The sequence below is a fragment of the Acipenser ruthenus genome, unplaced genomic scaffold (assembly GCF_902713425.1).
Source record: "Acipenser ruthenus unplaced genomic scaffold, fAciRut3.2 maternal haplotype, whole genome shotgun sequence".
Classification (NCBI taxonomy): Eukaryota; Metazoa; Chordata; class Actinopteri; order Acipenseriformes; family Acipenseridae; genus Acipenser; species Acipenser ruthenus.
The window spans coordinates 30,452-51,429 of NW_026708492.1; the positions used below are offsets into that span (position 1 = coordinate 30,452).

The 20,978-nt window shown below is 40.9% G+C and overlaps 1 protein-coding gene across 1 annotated transcript; it reads left to right on the top strand.

Annotated features, from left to right (window-relative positions):
* The first annotated feature begins 5,726 nt into the window (after window positions 1-5,726).
* Window positions 5,727-19,952, top strand: LOC131733560 (metalloproteinase inhibitor 3-like). Its single transcript, XM_059021212.1, has 3 exons — window positions 5,727-5,975; window positions 19,201-19,283; window positions 19,665-19,952. Exons 1-3 carry the CDS (start codon window positions 5,864-5,866, stop codon window positions 19,809-19,811), a joined length of 342 nt encoding a protein of 113 aa, XP_058877195.1. The 5' UTR covers window positions 5,727-5,863; the 3' UTR covers window positions 19,812-19,952.
* Window positions 19,953-20,978: the final 1,026 nt, after the last annotated feature.

Consider the following 20,978-nt stretch of genomic DNA (forward strand, 5'->3'; position numbering starts at 1 on the left):
TGTGTGGTCAAGCTTTCTATGCCACATTTGGCTGTAAATTCACCAAAAAAAACATTGCAACCTGCCACCTCCGAAACAACACAGGGTATTTTCTCTATCCTTCTTAATCTCCTTCCACCAGCTTACAGCATCAGCTCTCTTTCAACCGCGGCACAGAACCAACAAGACCATCATCTGAGTGAATTTGGAATTTGGTAGTGGGTGCAACTGAGCAAAGCAAATGCAGTCTGAGGAGTGGGATCTGCCACAGCCTTGTAAATGGAGCTTTGTCTGGGGCCACCAGCAGAGAATTAGCAATATTAGGAGGGCACACGTTGAAATCCTTGCCAGTGGCCATTGAAACATGCAGGCTGGGGGCTTCTGTGCACAGATCAGCCCCGTCTGATCTGTTCAAACGAACACACACAAGGGGGTGGGGGGGCGGTGGATGTGTGGTGGAATTTTCCCTGTGTTGGCCTTCTAACCCAATAAAATGTTTACTTGATCCTGGAAATTTCCATGGATCCACCACACACAATTTTCCATGGATCTCTATTAAGAATGCAAGTTTGTGTTATGACTGTGACTGATTCACTGGGAGGAGTTTGCAGGGATACGTGACCGCAAGGGTTGCGGTCAATTCCTTTTTAAATTAAATTTCCAATTTAAATTAGAATTTGATTAAAAGGGAATGGGAATTGATTTTAAAAGTAATTGGAAATGGAACTGGAATTGAAAAAAAAAAGGAATTGGCCCTGACCCTGGTGACGTTCCTTAATGATTTTCTGCTTGAAATCTGTTCCTCTTGAAAGAAAACCCTTTATTTACCCGGTCTTGGATCAGACAAGCGTCTTTCAAGTAACATCCAAGTCTTCTCTACAACATCTGGAAACCAACACTGATAACGCAGCTCCATCTCACAGAAGAACTTGGGTGCAGCAAGCAACTTTAAGGCTATCGACTATAATCATCTTGGTTTAACTAATGGGAAAGGGGGTAGAGGAGAATTTACCATGGTCAATTTGCATAGTTACATTACAGTTTACCATGCTTTTCCTACACAATACACTTACTGTTGTATTGGATTTCGATTGTTCTTCCAGGCAATCTGATTGGCTGTGCAGCAAAGCAGGACAGCAGTGTACCTACAGCCATTATTATTATTTTATTATTATTTGTTTATTTAGCAGACGCCTTTATCCAAGGCGACTTACAGAAACTAGGGTGTGTGAACTATGCATCAGCTGCAGAGTCACAACAACGTCCCACCCGAAAGACAGAGCACAAGGAGGTTAAGTGACTTGCTAAAGGTCACACAATGAGTCAGTGGCTGAGGTGGGATTTGAACTGAGGACCACCTGGTTACAAGCCCTTTTCTTTAACCACTGAACCACAAAGCCTCCTATATTAGCACTACTATGTCACAGGCAAAGATGCAACAAACTGTTGATGATTCAAATATTCATAGCCATGGCTTTTATTTTGCAAGGCTGAATTCAATATTTATTGAATGATTCATCACTACGGTGCCCTATGTCAAGCCTCATCCTATACGCAGCTAGCTACCCAGAAACACTGCTAAACTTCTGACATGAGAACTGGAATAATCGAATGAAAAATGTGAACGTCTTAGTGCTTTTAATAATAGTACTCCTCAATGCATGCATTGCATTACTATGTATAATAATATTCACATGCATGTTTTAGTTGTATTTGAAGCCTTAGTGGTTAGGGCTCTGGACTCTTGACCGGAGGGTCGTGAGTTCAGTCTCAGGTGGGGGGCACTGCTGCTGTACCCTTGAGCAAGGTACTTTACCTAGATTGCTCCAGTAAAAAACCCAACTGTATAAATGGGTAATTGTATGTAAAAATAATGTGATATCTTGTAACAACTGTAAGTCGCCCTGGATAAGGGCGTTTGCGATGAAATAAATAAATAAATAAAGTGTTGATTAAACTTGGAAATGTTGTTGCTGATTTGACTTCTAAAATATTGGGAATCCTGTTAACCCAGGATCTGTTGATAAAAATAAGCTTAGAAAGAAATCTGCAACAATACATAGCACACTGGATTGCAGCAACATGCTCATAAAAGTTCCCTAAAGCAAAGATTTATATATTTATATTACTGCAAGATTTTATAAAGCAAAGTGAAAACAAAGTACAGCATAGGTAAGCATTGTAAAGTCGAGAGAGGTATGGTAAAGCATATTAAAAAAAACATGGTAAACCAGGGTTATGCATCGCATAACAATGGGAAAAGCATTGTAAAAGAGCAAAAATACTGTTGTAAGCTTTTCTAAAGGCAGAATCCAAGCGCTGTTCAGTTGACTGTATTACTGTATACCCACTTGTACTGTATATGGCACTGTATGTACTTCCCCAGAGTGGGGTGGGGACCCCCATCTCAGTCATGCTATACAGGGATCATTTATCGTTCAATCTCGGCTGAAAAGATAACACAGTTGCACTTAAACCAAGGTTATGTTTGCAGTGTAACGTGTGAATGCATGAAAAAAACAAGTGGTTCATATTAACGGAGAGCAATTAAACAGCAGCAGTCTCTAATATGAAACATCACCTGATCTCAGAGGATTTCTTTGGGATGTCATCATTCACTGAAACAGATACATTTGTGATATAATATTATTCTTACTCTCCTTAGCGCCCTTCCATTCTTTTTCATTTTTGAACTGCACTCAAATTCAAACTGTCCAGCACAGCACCGCAAAAGGGAGGGCCTTGTATTTGAAAAATAAAAGCCGAAGACAACATGTTCCCATGTTCTTTTTATAGGGGTTGGTTGCCATGGTATCTATAGGAGGCGAGATTCCCAGCACAGCCACTGACTCACTGTGTAGGGATGTCACTTGACCCCCTGATCTCTGGTCCTGAGTAACCATGTTTGAATGCTGTATTTCCATTAGGGCTCTTTCTCTGTTCTTACAGCTGCAGTGGGACTGGGACACCCCGAGTTCACACATTGAGTCACACATAAGTTACATTTTTCTGAAACGTACAAAAATAACATAAAATAAACACAGATTATTTTTTTTTTAGTCCGACTCAGATATTTTTTTTTTAATTTATTTCTTAGCAGACGCCCTTATCCAGGGCGACTTACAATTGTTATAAGATATCACATTATTTTTTTTACAAACAATTACCCATTTATACAGTTGTTTTTTTTTTACTGGAGCGAACTAGGTAAAGTACCTTGCTCAGGGGTACAGCAGCAGCGTCCCCCACCTGGGATTGAACCCACAACCCTCCGGTCAAGAGTCCAGAGCCCTAACCACTACTCCACACTGCTGCCCCATAGCATCCTCAACATTTGCTGCTGGAAGCTAGTAAAACTAGCTTGATCTTTACAGAAACACTAGAAAATAAAGCTCATACAAGGGTAAGAAATGAAATACCATGAAAATGTAGATTACATAAGAAGTCCTTTTCACCAGACAGTCTTGCCAAGCCACTGCAAACTTACACACAGGTTTAAATTAAGAGCAGCAATAACCCAGCAGATGGTCTCGCAAACCGCATGCAAGAAGCCTGCTTTTAGGCATGCCATTTTATGAAGCTGTGAAAGTGCACCAGAATACATTTTATTATATACTATGAAAACTGTTTGCCATTTTGCGGGTGTGGGAATTAAGCAACATCTTAATAAGAAACAGAGAAGGGCTGAAAACTACAGGGCCTTCCTTCCTGACAAGTGCAGCCACCACTGTAACTGAACTGAGCACACAAACCGACCTGAGTTAATGCTCAGGGAGGTCATACCCGATACTAGCTTTTAATGCTCAGGGAGGTCATACCCGATACTAGCTTTGTAATGCTTTCATTCTGACAGTGTGTCACGTTTCATAATGAAAACTTCATGATTCTTTGATCAGTATTTGTTCACATTTTCTGTGATTTTGTTTGATATCTATGTTTAAAACATTTGATTAAATCCATTAGACCTGAGTGTTGCGTTTCTTTCATGCATCAGTATATATATATATATATATAAGTTTTTGATTAAAGAGCCAACTTCCCAATGTTTTGGTATGTTTAACATGCCTTTGTTAAGGCAAAGTGTGTTTGAAAACAAACATTGGAGGTATTTATGCCATGATAACCACACATTCATTTCTCTTTAAATCTAATGTCTTTGTGATGTCATTCACTATATACTGTAGCTAATGATGTAACGATCTACTGTTACTTTCTGTTTAACCTTCAGGCATCATGGTATCTAGTCTATTTATCCATTTATTTTCTTTTATTCTTCTATACTGTATATTGTCTCATTTTATTTATTCTAAAACCACACACTTTAGGTCCTCCATGGTGTGTCTGTTCCTTGTAAAGTGCTGTACGATCGGTTCGTTTACTCTTAATTCTTATATTTGATAGGTGATCCTGTATTCCTTTATATAACGATGTACCTGTCTCTCCTACAGATTTAATTGTATTACATTGTATGCAAAATATACCATACAAGGTTGCTATCCTTACATGACAGATTTTTTAAGACTGAAGATTTATTTTCTTTATTTGCGATTTCACTCTTATCTTTACCAATATATCTGCACAGTTTACAAGTGCTTTTACTTGTTGCAATGTCCCTTAATGTATCTATGACCCTTTTATGTTTACTGCAGACTAAAATGTCAGCCAAATTTGCACCCCTTCTAAAGCTACAAAGTATACGCAAATGTTTCCAAACAATTTTTGAAATGTTGGTTAATAATTTAGAATATGTAATTATTAATGGTACTCTCTTAACTCTCTCTTCCCTTATAATCAAGTAGTTCATTCCTATTGAGTTTGTCAGCTTTTCTCAATTCTCTCTCAACAATGTGTTCTTTATATCCTCTTTTCTTAAGATTTATTTTAAATTCCTTTCTCTGTTTTGTAGTCATTTTCATCCGATAGATTATTTTTATCCTTATATCGAGTCCTTTAGGAATTATTCTTTTGTTTGGACAGGATGTGCACATGACATATGTAGGCACTGATGCATATCAGTAGGTTTTGAGTTTAGAGTATCTGTTTTAATAGATCCTTGATCAAATTTAACTAAGGTGTCTAAGAATTCAGTTTCAGATTTTGTCCTCCTTAATCCACTGAAATGTTAGGGTGAAGATCATTTGCTAATTTATGAAACTCTATGAGAGATTCTTCTCCATGTGTCCATATTCCAATATATATAAAGTGACAAAGAAAAGTGATAAAATGAAAACTCACTATTTGAATAATTAGCTACGTTGTGGCTGAATAAATAAATAGGAATCATAAAGCAAATGAAAAAACAATTCAGAAAGAATCCAAATAACTATCATAAAAAGAATGTTAATCACTGGAATTGCTTCATTACCCTCTAGCGTGTGTTTGCAATTATTTTTTTCATTTGCTATCTTTAGCCTGCCTTTTTGCCTTCACAAAGGTTTATGGTTTTTTTTTTGTTTAAAATGGCTAAAGATAGGCTAAACCAGCCACCCTATTTCCCAGCATTTTCCAACACAACACAACTCTTACAACTAAACCCCATTAGCCTTTGCATATCATGCCAGTCACTATAACCTAATTTGTCTAAATAGTCCAGTTGGGCTGATTAAGGGAGGGTGGGTGTCTGTTAACTGTGTTTTCAGATTCAACACTGCTATGATGGCTCTCCCTGATTGGCCGGCCATGTTGTGTAAAGGGGTGTGTCTGTCTTTTATGTCACAGTAAGGAGAGTATATCTAATTTGTAAAGTGAAGCAGTGAGACAGAGGAGAGTGCAGAGAGCAGTAAGAGACAGAGAAAGACAGCGACACGTCAGCTCTCCATTGAAACTTCTCTTTTTAAAAAACTTTTTTTTTCCCCGCAAAGGAGAATGTCGGTGTTTTGTGCACATGTTGTTCAGCTTGCTTGTGGTGCTGTGCAGCTTCAGACTCAATGATGTGACTGAGGCTTGCTCCTGTGCCTTGTCACATCCCCAGGATGCCTACTGCAATTCCGACATAGGTAAGAAGCACTTTTTAATTCTTCTGTTTTAACATGCTGGTCCGTTCCTGTGGGCCAGTGCACTGTAAAAGCTTGAGTTGTCTAGATTCTTCAAGCATAAGAGTTTTGAATAAACCTAAAGAAACCTCCAGTTTGGACAAGGTGACTAAACTAAAAAGAATGAGGTAAAAGCACCAGGAGAAGTCTGTGTGACACCTTGTTGAAACCTTTGGGTACTGGACTCAATTTTCTTTAGTTTTATTTGCACTAGTTATGATAATGCTTAAGGGGATCTTACTAACTGTTTAGAAGCTTAACGAATGCTAACACTTTGTGTTAATAGGTATATATTGTAACCTATTCATAACTCATCTTTAAACAGATTTAATAAGCCCAGAGATATTATTGACTTGGAAGTGGTCAGTCCCCGACGCTTGCTTTACATTTTATTTGGACTTTATGACCTTATAAATAGGTTAGTATACAATATATAAACTTTCCATTAACAAAAGCATTTGTTAAAGTGTTAATAACAGTCAGTCAACTAACAGAGTAACCCTTAAAATAAAGTGTGACCATATTATTAATGGTTCAGACTTTAGACAGATCTGCTGAGCCTTTCTGTTGCGTTGTGTGGAAGTTTTGCTCAGGAATCAGGAATGTAAACTGGATGGAAGATTTTTTTTTGTTTGTTTGTTTTTTGCGCAGTTAGCCAGAAGGTAAACAGCTTCTCCCGATATGCTGCAATCAGTGTTTATTCTATATTTCCACAGGATATTGGAGTTTTAAAACCAGAGAGCTTTCTATAACAATATTATTAAAAGTTAATTTAGGTAATTTACTACTGTAGGTCCCATTAGATACTGAATGCATTAGATACTGAATGCACCACACAAATGTGTACTATAAATGTGTATGCTTTATCATGGTTTCTACCTTCTCCAAATATGAAATTTACCAAGCTGGTATTACATTTTAAATGTGCTTTTACCACACTACTCCATGCTTTTAACATTACTGTACCACTGTACTGTACCATCATTTTATAAGGGTGTTAATTGGGTATTTTTTGCTATGATTGTTTAATATTTGCTTACGATTGTAAGTCGCCCTCGATAAGGGCGTCTGCTAAGAAATAAATAATAATAATAATAATAATAATAATAATAATAATAATAATAATAATCTAAAAAAAGAAAAATAGCAATTGCATTTTAGATAAATGTTTCTAACTAGAAATAAAACATTTATTTCATTTTAAAAGTATTACACGATCTATTAGACTGCTGTATGTACTGCTGTAAGCATGTCAAACAGTGGACTTAGTTATCAGGCAGCGACAACGACATCGTTAACTGGTCTCCATGGAAACCAGCCTCAATGTACAGTAATGTTTTGGAAGTTTAAAAAAAAAGTGCAGGCAGGAGCAGTAGCTGGCAAGGTATTTTATTGCTGTTTAACTTGCAGGAGTATCACAACCATGTGTGGTAGCAGCTCTACAGAGGTTACAGGTATAGGCTTGTAGAAGTGTCTACTTGTATCGCCTATTTAGCAACTTTCAGCAGTGGCACAGTGCAGCGCAGCACAGCTGTATTCCTAAAAATGAGGCAAAGCAACTCTAACTCTGTTGAATTGGTGCTGAATTAATTTAATAGATCCAACACCTGTTACACTGGGCATGATTTCTCTGCAATTGTACCGATTATTAGTTTGTGAGAAGAAAAAATTACATTTAATGTTTCAAAACTAGTAGCAAGGAGTTATGTGGGGTTAATTTTAGGGCTCAAATTGTGGTCCACAATAGCCATAGACAGGAAAATCCTATTTTGCCCTCTATACAACATTAACATTCAAAGAAAGACCATACAGTGTAGGTTGGTTTCACAAATGGTAGCCCAGTATCAGCGCCGATTAGGACATGTGAAACCAGCCGACAGACAAGCAGCTGGAGTTTTTAAAATATATCAATATATCATCATCCTGAAAAATTCCGGAACTTTCTATGGCATTCTGCCTTTAACAAAATCCTTAGAAATCTCTGTCTAGACTGCTGAACGAAAGCAAGACAATACAAACAAAGACCACAGCAAACTTACGGCAGCAAAGACATAACAACATAACACACCACCCCCACCCTCCCCCTACCCCCAAAATGCCACACGCAGCTGCCATGCTCTGTGCTTGCAGCTAAAGGGTTAATCAAAGAGAGCCATGCTGTAGTGATTGATGTTTCAGCTCCCGTGGACATGTTTGTTTAATCTTTCCTAGGTACAGCAGATACAGTAAATACTCTGCAAAGTATTCCCTTTCTCTTATAATGAAGATCCTGAAACGTTTAGTACTGTAAGTAGTTTGAATTGACATTACAGCACACAGCTCCCCACAGCTCTGTACTTGGATAGCCATCCTTCAAGGTCAGCCACTTTAGTGGAGGGAGGAGGAATGCTGACGGACCCACTGAAGTTCATGGGCATGCTGTTGAAGTGGCCAATGTGAGAACCAGGTTACACATTAGACTGGCCCGGGTGCTATTAGAGAAGCAGGGGGAGGACAGCTTTACTTTTCTGACCAGATCCTGACCTGGGGATGTATACCTTTCATCTCCTGACCACTATAGCGCGGTAAGTGGAGTAAAAATAGAAGACACGTCAATGCGTAGGCTGCCAATTCAAAATCCTTCAGCGTGCCTCTCCTAAATAAACTGGGCTTGTTTTCCAAAAACAAAAATCACATGATCGCTTTCATTCCTTTTGATCCAGTGCGTTTAATTGCTGCAGAATGCCAGTCTATTCAGCAATTTGCAATTTGCAAAATCCAAAGCTGCACAGCCCCACAGACAGAGGGAACTTTGTTCAAGGTCGTCCTGTCCTGTGAAAACACAGACGACTTGTGAAGAACTTGTACCCCGAGCTGAGGTGTTTTGCTGTGGGTGTGTGTGTTTATCAGTGAGTGCAGAGGCTATCAGGGTGTTTGTGTATATCGCTCAATATCAGACATAACTAGAGCTCCACATTTAAACAAACAGTCACTATAACAATCTAGCACTGAATCTATCCCAAGCGTATTGGAGAAACAACTTGAGGGATTATGTTTTCCAAGATGCTACATTTCCAAAAACTGTAGACACAAAGTTTAATTGAATCCAGACAAGGGGTTACCAAGATATAGCTTTAGCTACATACACAGTAAGATATGACCTTTAATAGGGGACGCTGAATTCTCATTGCCAAGCTTCTGAACACCTCCATAATCTTTAAGCCTGATAACGAGCGTGGTTTGCGCATGCTTCTAATTTCAGTGCCATGAGGTGGAAGCACTGATCTTGGAGTAATTAATATTTGAAATAGTTTAATTACACTGGGGGCATATTGAACCCTGATGCAGTTGCTGGAAAATTAGATTTCCAGCCTCAGCACTCGCAGAACAAAGTGGGGTTTGTTTTTCGGAATCCTCGCATGCTCCAAATTCCTCGCTAGCAACTTCAGTGTGACTCTGGGTTAATATAATAACCCACTATTAAACTGACAAGTAACAGCCCAGTGCAAATCAGGAGCACTTGTCAGACACACAGAGCCCCTGGCAGTGGTTTCTAATTCACACCCTCCACCCCCCCTCCTTCCACTGTACCAAGGGAGAACGGCTCAGCACTCACATGTTTAAGGGGGATTACGAGCACGGTTTGGCTGACCCTGGTCCTGGGAAAGAGGTTAGATTACTGGTCCAGAGAAAATACTATTGTATTGCTGTTTGGGGGTGTAAGCAGGCCACACACACACACACAGACACACACACACAGACAGACAGACACACACACACACACACAGACAGACAGACACACACACACACACACACACACACACAGACAGACAGACACACACAAACACACACACAGACAGACAGACACACACAGACACACACACATACAAACAGACACACAGGCACACACACACACAGACAGACACACAGACACACAGACAGACACACACACACACACAGACAGACACACACAGACACACACAAACAGACACACAGGCACACACACAGACAGACACACACACACACACATACATATACACACACACACACAGACACACACAGACACACACACACAGACAGACACACACATACATAAACATACAGACAGACAGACAGACACACACAGACACACAGGCACACAGACAGACAGACACACACACACACAGACACACGCATACGTACACACACACACACACACAGACAGACAGACAGACACACACAAACACACACACAGACAGACAGACACACACAGACACACACACATACAAACAGACACACAGGCACACACACACACAGACAGACACACAGACACACAGACAGACACACACACACACACAGACAGACACACACAGACACACACAAACAGACACACAGGCACACACACAGACAGACACACACACACACACATACATATACACACACACACACACAGACACACACAGACACACACACACAGACAGACACACACATACATAAACATACAGACAGACAGACAGACACACACAGACACACAGGCACACAGACAGACAGACACACACACACACAGACACACGCATACGTACACACACACACACACACAGACAGACAGACAGACGCACACAGACACACAGGCACACACGCACACAGACACACAGTCAGACACACACACAGACAGACAGACGCACACAGACAGACACACATACACACAGGCACACACACAGGCACACACACAGACACACACGCACACACACACACACACACAGACAGACAGACACACAAACAGACACACACACACAGGCACACACACAGACACACACAGGCACACATGCACACAGACACACCAATAGAAAACCAGGCATATAAACGTCCTTATCAGCAAGAGGCACCCATTCAAACAGAGAACATGGCTTCTGCTCTGTCTGGAGCCTATTACAATGGCAGGCATGGTTTCATCTTAGGGTTCAAACAGGCACTGGCTCTGGTTATTCTATGCTATATCTGTTTGTTTTTTTACTTTGGTTTTTCAGAGGCTCACAAATTACCATTATAAATCACTCTAAAACTTCTCAAGTTCTTTACTGAAACATCAAATGGGCGGAGATTTCTAAGCTAAGGAAAACTGCAGTAAATGAAACAGGCGTCAATCATACCTGACACTTCCCTATTGTTGAAATTTGGATATCAGTATCTCCGCCCCACTCAATCACAGCTCAGCTGGTCTGAGTCAGAAATGACTCAAACTGAAAGTGGTGAAACCTGTAGTTTTGACCCGTTTTGAGGTTTACTGTCATTGAGAGTGGTTCTTACTGAAACTACCCTAATATTGTGTTTTCAATATGCTCTACTTGCCAGATTCACCATAGACACATATAACGTAGGCTACAGGTGTTGCATATTGATTCTCAAAGCTTGCTGCTCTAAATCATCAGCAGCACACCTGTTGTACACAATAAACAGCCCAAAAATAAACAGACAAGGGCATTTGATTTGGGGGGCTTGCAAGTAGTCCAAGTTGTTAATTTGTTTTAGAATTGTTTCCTTCGGGGGGCTCCCGAGTGGCACATCCAGTAAACACACTTGCGTAGAGTGCCGGATGTGCCCTATAGTCTGAACGTCGCAAGTTCGAGTCCAGGCTATTCCTTTGCCGACCGAGGACGGGAGCTCCCAGGGGGGCGGCGCTCAATTGGCCGAGCGTCGCCCGGGGGGAGGGAGGGTTAGGTCGGCCAGGGGGTCCTCGGCTCACCGCGCACCAGCGACCCCTGTAGTCTGGCCGGGCGCCTGCGGGCTTGCCTGTAAGCTGCCCGAGAGCTGCGTTGTCCTCCGACGCTGTAGCTCTTGGGTGGCTGCATGGTGAGTCTGCAGTGTGAAAAAAAGCGGTCGGCTGACTGTACACGCTTCGGAGGACAGTGTATGTTCGTCTTCGCCCTCCTGAGTCAGCGCAGGGGTGGTAGCGGTGAGCTGAGCATAATAAAATAATTGGCCATTCCAAATTGAGAGAAAATAATAAAATAATTGGCAACGACTACATTTATATAAAAAAATAAAAAAATAAAAAATTTTCCTTCAGAAAAAAAAAACTGCAAATAAGAAATAAGATTCGGGTCCAAAGTTTCAAATTCCATTCACGGGATGGGATGTGTAAACAGGAGAAGATGCACAGGGATTATGACAAATCTGTAGCTGTCACAACTGTGATTTATAATGTCTGGTAGTTTGATTTAACACCACCACAGAACTGGGGAACAACATGGGTCAGTTCATCCCGCTCATCAATCCTGGTGTTCTTATCAGTTCACCCAGTAGAGTTCTCATGTGGTGAACCTCTTACCTCATACAGTTTTGTAGATACTTTGCTCTTGCTGGGAGAAAAGCAAGATCCCTCACAGACCGCTGCATATCTGAGGTCACTGACAAAGCTCACTGCACTTGACATTATGAGAGGAAGCTGCTGACGTGAAGGGGTTCAACTGAGGACTCCTGCTGCTTTCAGGCACAATCTGCCGAATACTTTAAAAGCACCAGGCTTGGCACTGCCCAAACCCACACATTACCCATGCAATATTCTGAAGCTTTCTATCCTTGAGACGCAACTAAAGAGAGAGCAGTGGTTTGAATTGTGTTCAGATGCATCCCCTACTTACAACGTCAACACCCACCTCCCAGTCTACCTTATGATAATAATACACACCATTAAGGAAGGAAAGAATTGTGTTCATGCTTCAGTAACCAGACAGCTGAAGATCCCTTTTTAAACTCCAAAAAAATGTGCATTCTTAACAACAGCGTCATCACTCCTTAATTATAAGATTCTCTTTACAAATGAACTCCTGCTTACACCTGAGCGTACAGTATAATATACTCAACAAAGTAATCTGGCAGTAATGAAATCTGCTTCCAGCTAGACTCCATTCAACCCAGTGAAACATGCAGCTACTGCTCCCCACACTGTAGCTCTGAAGCACAGTGAGGTTCTGGACTTCATCCAGATGCATTTCCACACAGTACACGGGGTTACTCAAACACAAACACACACACATACACAAGAGCACTGCATTAATAGCCATTACACGGACAGACAGTCTCTCTGGGACTCTTAATCCGATTGCAATCTCACCCACCAACTCCCAATTACAATATTCCCCTTTAAGTTCAAATCACACAAATGCAAACCTTGTGAGTTGGTTACAAAAGTCAGACGTTCTTTACACCATTACTGCTTCCATTTTAGTAATAAACTCAGTTTGGCAATGCAGTTGTAGTTTGGTTTGTTCTTCAAAAGTATCCCCTCAAGCTCAATTGGGAGATCAAGCATAGTTTATATATTTTTTTTTCATGTTTAAAGTAAAAAGCATGCAGTATTTTGAACGGGGTCTTCATTGTGAGCTGATCTGTAAGCAGAGTCATAAGGAGGGAGTAGACTGCTGTTGGGGTCCCCTGAGTGTATGGAGAGTGCAGAACAGAGAAGGAAACTGCTCCAAAATAATTGTGAATCTGGATATCGCATTAAGGGGCCTCTGCTTTCTTGGCCAACAGGGCTCGTCATTTTGATGGGTGTTCCATAAATACACTAGAATATTCACGTGTTACCTTTCTGATTCCTGCGTTCCCAGTCCCCTTGTTATAGAGAAGAAGGAATGTGTAAAATGCATGCACCACCCTTTCAAGTCTCGAGAGCCATCAAAGCCTGAAAAATGCCCACTCGGAAGGAAATTCCACATTAATCACCCCGGCTCAGCTCTGATCCCACAGCCTCGTGCCGCGGCTTTGAGGGGAACAGGTGAAAATCACACCCCGTCTGCCTCTCTGGAAGCAAGTGCTGCTGCAGGTACTGTGGAAGCAGGGGGTGTTCAGGAGATTCAGTGAGGCTTAGAGGCCAGGCAGGTGTCAGCAGTACACCCTCCCCTGCCGGGCCGGTTTGGCTGCGGTGTTCGCTTTCCAGCTATTAGTAGTGAATATAAGGAATGAGGAGTTGGCTCTTTTAAGCTCTCTTAACTCCTTTCTACTCTGTGACATTGAAAATCCATTTGCTTCAAATTACATTTTGACAACGTTTTTATTTTTATGACCACCTTTTTTTATGATCTTTGCTATCGTTTTGTAATTGAGAAAAAAAATCATTGAAGTAGTGTCTTGGGTTAACCTTTACATGCATGGAACACAGTTCACAGGTATAGTTCCCTCACTAATTGACTACCTTCCGAGATACACAGTTTGTTAGTGTGGAAGAATTCGGTACATTTGATATACTTTTTAAAAAATCATGCTAATGACAATTTGGAGTACATGGCTTTGAGAATTTAGCCTGAAGTCTTTCATGAGCATTGACCACACGTGGACTCAGTGGGGTGTCCTGCAGTCATGTAATGAAGCAGCCCCCCCCCCCCCCAACCACACTGCCCAGTCTCACAGCCATCTCCATACCAAACACTAGAACAGATTCATCAAGCTCTTCATCTGTAAAAGGAAAGACAGAATCAGAATATCTACCTTTACACGACTCGGCTAATGCCTTCATCAGCTGGTCTGCTTGACTCCCAATCAAAAACCAAACCTTTACAGAACTAGTGGAGTGAGCAGGGAGGTTCATTCCAGAACTGAAAAGTCTGTCAAGGTCCTTGGTTACGAGTTTTGTAACATTTTCTCGTTCGATTTACTGACGTAGGAGACTGAGGCAAAAAAATGTACCGCAGCGAGTGTTAATTTTGCTTCCCTACATTTTATATATTTATCACACTTTGGGACAGATCAACAAGTTCTGATACTCTATACAGTAACTTGTACCAAAGAAAGTGCTAAGCAAGTTTCATAGATAGCGTTTCACTAGATACAAGTAAACATGTGAGTATGACACATGTAGAGTACCATCTGTAACAGCACCTTCACTACTCCCTGTTAACAGGGATATGTATCGCAGCAAGAGGTAAGAAAGGAGCGAAACTTTGCAATTACTGAGAAAAAAAATGTTGAGTAAAAATACTATTTAATTTCAGGGTTTTTAAGTCATGGAGGTTTTTTTCTCATTTACGGGACTTTCTCATGGCAGTAAAAATGACAAGAATGACACTTTGGGTTAAGAAGTTTTGATAACAAACGGCAATTAGAGACAGGTGGGGCTGCAAATGAAACACCTACACACTGTGTTGTATACAATTCTCCTGCAGGACCAAGAGAGATATAAACATCCTAGGGATTATTGTTTCTTGGGAAAAAAAAAAGGTTTACCCCCTACACCGTGATTCATAAGTGATCGAGCCCAGTCCAGGTGTCTGGCAGGGTGCAGTAAACCCAGCTGCTTTGGGAGACAGAGGCAACGTGTAGGTACGGTTCACAGGATCCTCACTGCAGTGCTTCGGGGGGCAACTGCCTGTGCTGCTTTTCTATGTATGACAAATGCAGGCACTGTGCTTTTTCATTGAACATTGATCAAATCAAGCAGTGCTGAGTGGTGATCAGTAATATTAGAAGAGGTGACTTGGATTTTACTGAATGGTTAGCTACTGCTAATAAATAGCGTTGTGCTTGGTAGCCTCAAGTATTAAATACTAATACACACCTCTGTAACAGTGACTACAGGCTTTAGTAGTAGAGAAGTAATGTAGCTGTAGTAAGGGTTACAAGTAGTATCTTTACCAGTGCAGTACAATACAGTTCTTCTTCTAATGCAACACGAGGACAGTGGCACTCAGGAGACAGCTCATCTATGACTGATGATTGATAACACATGCATAAGCAGAATCACAGTAATCTAATTTGACGCCTTGTTATTCTATAAGGCTGAACTATTCTCTGCTCCTGCTTCTGTGTTAAACACGAAGTGTGCATTATACAAGAAAAATGTGTGTATACAGGTAACACAAAGCTGCAGGTTGTATGCAGATATTTTTTTTAGATAAATCAGTGTCTAAGTGTAGTCCTTGGAGAATAAAAAAAAAGGTATTTTCTTTCAACTCTCATACTGAAACCAGTTTCCTCGCTATAGCCCATTGCTTCATTACAACATTCATCAATCTGAATGAGATGCAATATGCCCTTAACCTTACTCCTCAATTCATGTTGAGATCCCAAGCCTGCTCCAACTACACTGTTCAATTGAGACTGGTGATAACATTCCAAGTCAGCCGGATCTGCTGTCTGGCCTATGCAACTGGGAGATGCAGCTTTTATATATTACAGACCAATCATGTCAGGGCAAAAGCGTGTCTGCTGCTTATTGCAGTCGTTCCAGATTACGTATTTGAATGTTTCATATAAATACATACAGTACAGTGCTCCCTTGTTATTCAGGGATGGAAAAAAGACGATTTCATAGCAATTTTCAACATTTCACTATTTTTCCATGAGGGTCAGCTAGCGCAGTTTTAGCGCAGTATATGAAATCCACATACCACTCAACATATTCTTTTTTCCATGTGGGTTGCTGCAGATGTTAGCAACCACACTAGCACGGCATTATCAGTGCCACCCAGCCTGCCTTCAGTTCAATCCTGTTAGTCTGTGGGACTCGCTGCATCCTCCAGCTCAACTGAAGGGGGGCAGAGAGGGTGCCAGCCAAGCGAGATTGATGATCTGCTAAATAGCAGGCATTCCTTCTGCAGGCAGCTAACAACACTTTGTTCTGGTTACTAGCTTGGCAGCAGGAGGCCTGCCTTTTGGAGGACATGGTTCTGGTGCAGAGGGCTCTGAAGCGCTTGGAAACGTCCGCTCAGGAACAGCTGCCAGCGCGAGCTTAGGAATTATGTGTCTCCTCATGAAAAAATAAAATAAAATGAAAAAAATAAGCAATGACCTACATTTGTTGAAAAACAGCCTGCTACGGATTATAGCAATGCCATACGGGTTTGCCATGCATATCCTGTGCACTTAACATGCTTTCACACAGTTTTCTGTGCTTTAAATTATGGGATTTACACTGCAGTATACCATAGTTGCATGGGCTGCCTGTCTGTAGTGCTATATCAAAAGAGATATTGGGGGGGGGGGGGGGGGGATTATTTCAGGAAAGAAAGGGGCTGTATTAAGTTTTTCTAATTTTACACAATTCATTATATATCATCCTGTAATGTGTGTATTGTGATGGAGAACCAAGACTCCATATAGTCCACCAGATGGTATGAATACACACTCCCCCGATCTCATTTAACAGAACAGTCCATCATTAATGATCATTTGATCGTATTGCACATCATACAACCCATCAGCTACGTACGTATTGTATTTTGACTTTACCCCTAATTGCTATAAATGCCTGTGGTTACCAATTAAACGCTTAATGGGTGTTCAGACACAACACAATTGACTAAATCAGATACTAATGGAATGCCATCTAACACATCTCGCTTCTTCTATAGAAAGTTGTAGGTTACTAGTTTCCCACGAACGCAAGACAAATGATTGTAACGTACACTGTTCTTTATTTCTGATGAATGGGAAACGAGTGCCACTTTTCCATATGATCGCTGACTTGTATTGGCAAGGGAACCATTCTGTTTGAGGGTCTTTATAAATAATTAAGGGGCCTTCATCCCCCCCATCCGCTCCCCCACGGGACAGGGTACAGTCAGACCTCAAAGGGCTTGACCTGCAATCCACAATGAGATGAAACAAATTACTTTGGCAAGACCGCATAGGGAAGATAAGGTTTCACTTGTTGTTAAAACACTTTAGATTTTTTTATTCACGGGAGCCGGGCTCTGCTTAGATTGCTGAATGCTGCACAGATGGGTCAGGGGACATTGTACAGATTTTGGGAGCATGGCGGGTTGGGGACGGGGTCTAGACTTTTATCTGGTAGATTCTAAGAAAATTTTCCATTGAAATGCTGAGTAAAAAGCAACGTATACTGCAACAATATCATGAAACAGAAATATTACAAAATACACTAATATTATACAACAGTCTGTAAATCTTTCCATAATCTTTCAAGCGTAACTGTACGTAGATTTTGCGCTTTTGTGTTTTACGTAGTCCCAAATGCACACCAACAGATTCTTTTGTGACATTCCAGTATTAAGTGATTGAACATGGTCAGCCACTGACTTAAAATGTTAATGAACAACCCATAGCGAAATATTCCCGTAGTAAAGTTTTTCCCCCAAGCTTACAGTATACCATAAAAGGCCTTTGTGCTCTGTGCTTTAAACACGCTTGCCTATACTTAGTCATACTTCCACTGCACTGCTACACTGGCTATGCTATTACCACAATTAACAGTTATGTCATTGGGGAGAATCTGTATCGGTTGCAACCTGAGCTGCAATATAGGAGGTCTTAATGTAAACCCCTTTCCCTGAACAGCAGAGACAACAGGTGTCTTGTGTAAAAAAACAGAGGGTGCGTAAAGGCAATCAGGCATGAAGTTGGCCACCTCACACCCCTTGCACACAGAGACTATGAAAACAAGTACGTCTCCCAAGACCCCAATGAAAACAAGATGATGTGTTTTGCAAGGCTGCTTAAATATTCAATGCATAGATAACGTGTGTGGGCCTTCACAGTAACACTTCTGATTCAGATGTTTAAGAAGCCTAGTTAGGTTCAACTAAATGGAAACAGTTATCTATTATCAGTTATCTAAGTATTACATGTGTTAAAATGTTGCTGGAAAATGTCACCAACAACTTCAGCAGTCTCCAGAAGACAATAAACAGAAGCCCATGTAACACTAGGCAGATTATTAAGCAACTCTTTTTAGGGGATATTTCCAAGATTTTTTTTTTTTTTTTTTAAATCAAGCAGCTCAAATGAAGCTTATTTACAGTAGATACTGTGGCTTAAACTATTCACTGTGAAAACTGCTTAAAAATGTCACCCCCAACAAGTTGATTAATAAATTCCCATAAAAAGTGACCCTAAAGCTGCCTGGCATTACATGGGCTAAAGTTTATGTGATCCAGCTTTAGATTTTAACATAATGAATGAGGGGATTTCGCAGAACAGTAGATGATATTGTTTAAAAGATACGGTTCTTCTGTAGCACTCGCATGCTAGATTTCCAAAGCTATTTACTCCTAAAATACCTGTTATAATCATTGTAAGTCCCATTCCAGTTGGAACCTATTAGCTGCAACTACACTCAGAATATCACTGAGAGTGTAGATCTAAAGATCAGAATGTCAATGAAGAATTAAACATTTAAACCACAACAGGTTCTAGAAAACAGATTATTATTTTTTTTTTTATTTGGATAAAATGTCTGACTACAGATTTGTGTTTTTTCTCTCTGTCGCTTCAGTGATCAGAGCCAAGGTGGTTGGGAAGAAGCTGCTGAAAGACGGCCCATTTGGAACAATGCGCTACACTGTCAAACAGATGAAAGTAAGTATCAGAGTCTGAAAACTTTTTTGTACAGGTTTACCCAAGCTTTTCCATTTTCTCAAAATGGACAAAATGGTGCCAGCGTCTGATACAAGAACAGAAAATGTTTTGCTGCTGGGCAATGTGATGAAACAACGCCTGGCCAATACGCCTATCGCTAGGTGACACAGCGAACAAATACACTGGCCTTTCATGTCTAACCCATTGGGTCTGAATCCAGCTCAGATTACAAGTGGAATTAGATGTGTGACCTCAGCCCCAATCTCTGCTAATTTGTTTAAATATTTCAGCTGCTAAGAATTTGGAGACCAGCGCTGTACTGGAAGTGTCCATGTCTTCAATGTCTTGGTTTCCCGTCAATGCTGTCTCTGTGTTTTTCAGATGTACAAGGGGTTTAATAAGATGCAGCATGTTCAGCACATCTACACCGACGCGTCTGAGAGCCTGTGCGGCGTGAAGTTCGAGGTGAACAAGTACCAGTACCTCATCACAGGTGAGCTCATTCAAGGTGTTCACTGCACGTGCTGAAACTCCTCCCCGAGATAAAAACAACAGAATTCCATGTTTCACAGGGACTAACAAAGCCAGACACCCTTTCCACAGCAACAGTGCAGAGTGCTCTAGCGATTTCACAGCACTGCAGTCTCAGTACAGAAGTGAATGAGAACTTCAAAGAAAGCATGAGGGCCATCACAGCGAACTATTTGCCTTGTATGATAAACCAAGATAAACCATTAGAAAACCGTCTCCGTTAATAGAACACAAATGACCTTTGAGAGCAGCAGGACTTGGATGTCACTTTTATAGGTGCTGTTAAAAGTCAATCAGCGCATAATATATTCAGCACTGTGCTCACGGCTATGAACCTTACACCGCAAAGCCAGAGTTCATTTTGAGCTATGAACAGGGCACATGACTGGCAGTAAAAGTTGATTAATAACAGCTTAATAACACTGGCCCACATAAGCGAAGAGTCACATGGGGGGTGTCTCCTGTATCCACTGCATGACTGGAGCGGCAGGCTGAAGGAAGGACCCAATGATTTTCCATTAACAGAATAATGTAAAGAAATGAACATGATTATACATCACAGGCTCGATTCTTAAAGGTATTTATCCAAATCGTCATTAGTAGACTTGTTTCAGATAGTACCCAACAGAATTACCAAACCAGAAATAAACAAAACAGCCATTTAATTTAAAGTGGTTTCCTATCCTTTTTAGAACTGTAAAAGGAGTTTTTTTCATTGTAGACAAACAATGCTCTGATGATGACTTACTGGAAATGGCTTTGATAACCTAGCCCCATTTATAAAATAAACTAATGTTTACAAAAACATGAGCTTTTAAACAAATTAATATGGAGCTTCATTAAGTGCCAATAGCTTCCATCAATGGACGTTCTGAACATAATTCAAGAATGAACTGCAGACACCACTCCCTCTCCCGACACACTGCTGCAGTATCAGGCCCATTCCACACGTTCCTGTGCGAAGGAGGGCTAATGCAGTAATTACAGGGCTGGGCAGTTACTCATTTGACGGACCAGTCACTGAAGGGCAATGTGTAGAGAAACAAGCAGCAGACACTTCCACGTATGGTACCAAGAGATACAATCAACCTTTAATCACTGGGACTGCCAAACTGTTTAGTGTAATGAATGCTTTTGTCCATAACTTCAAACATGCAATCATGC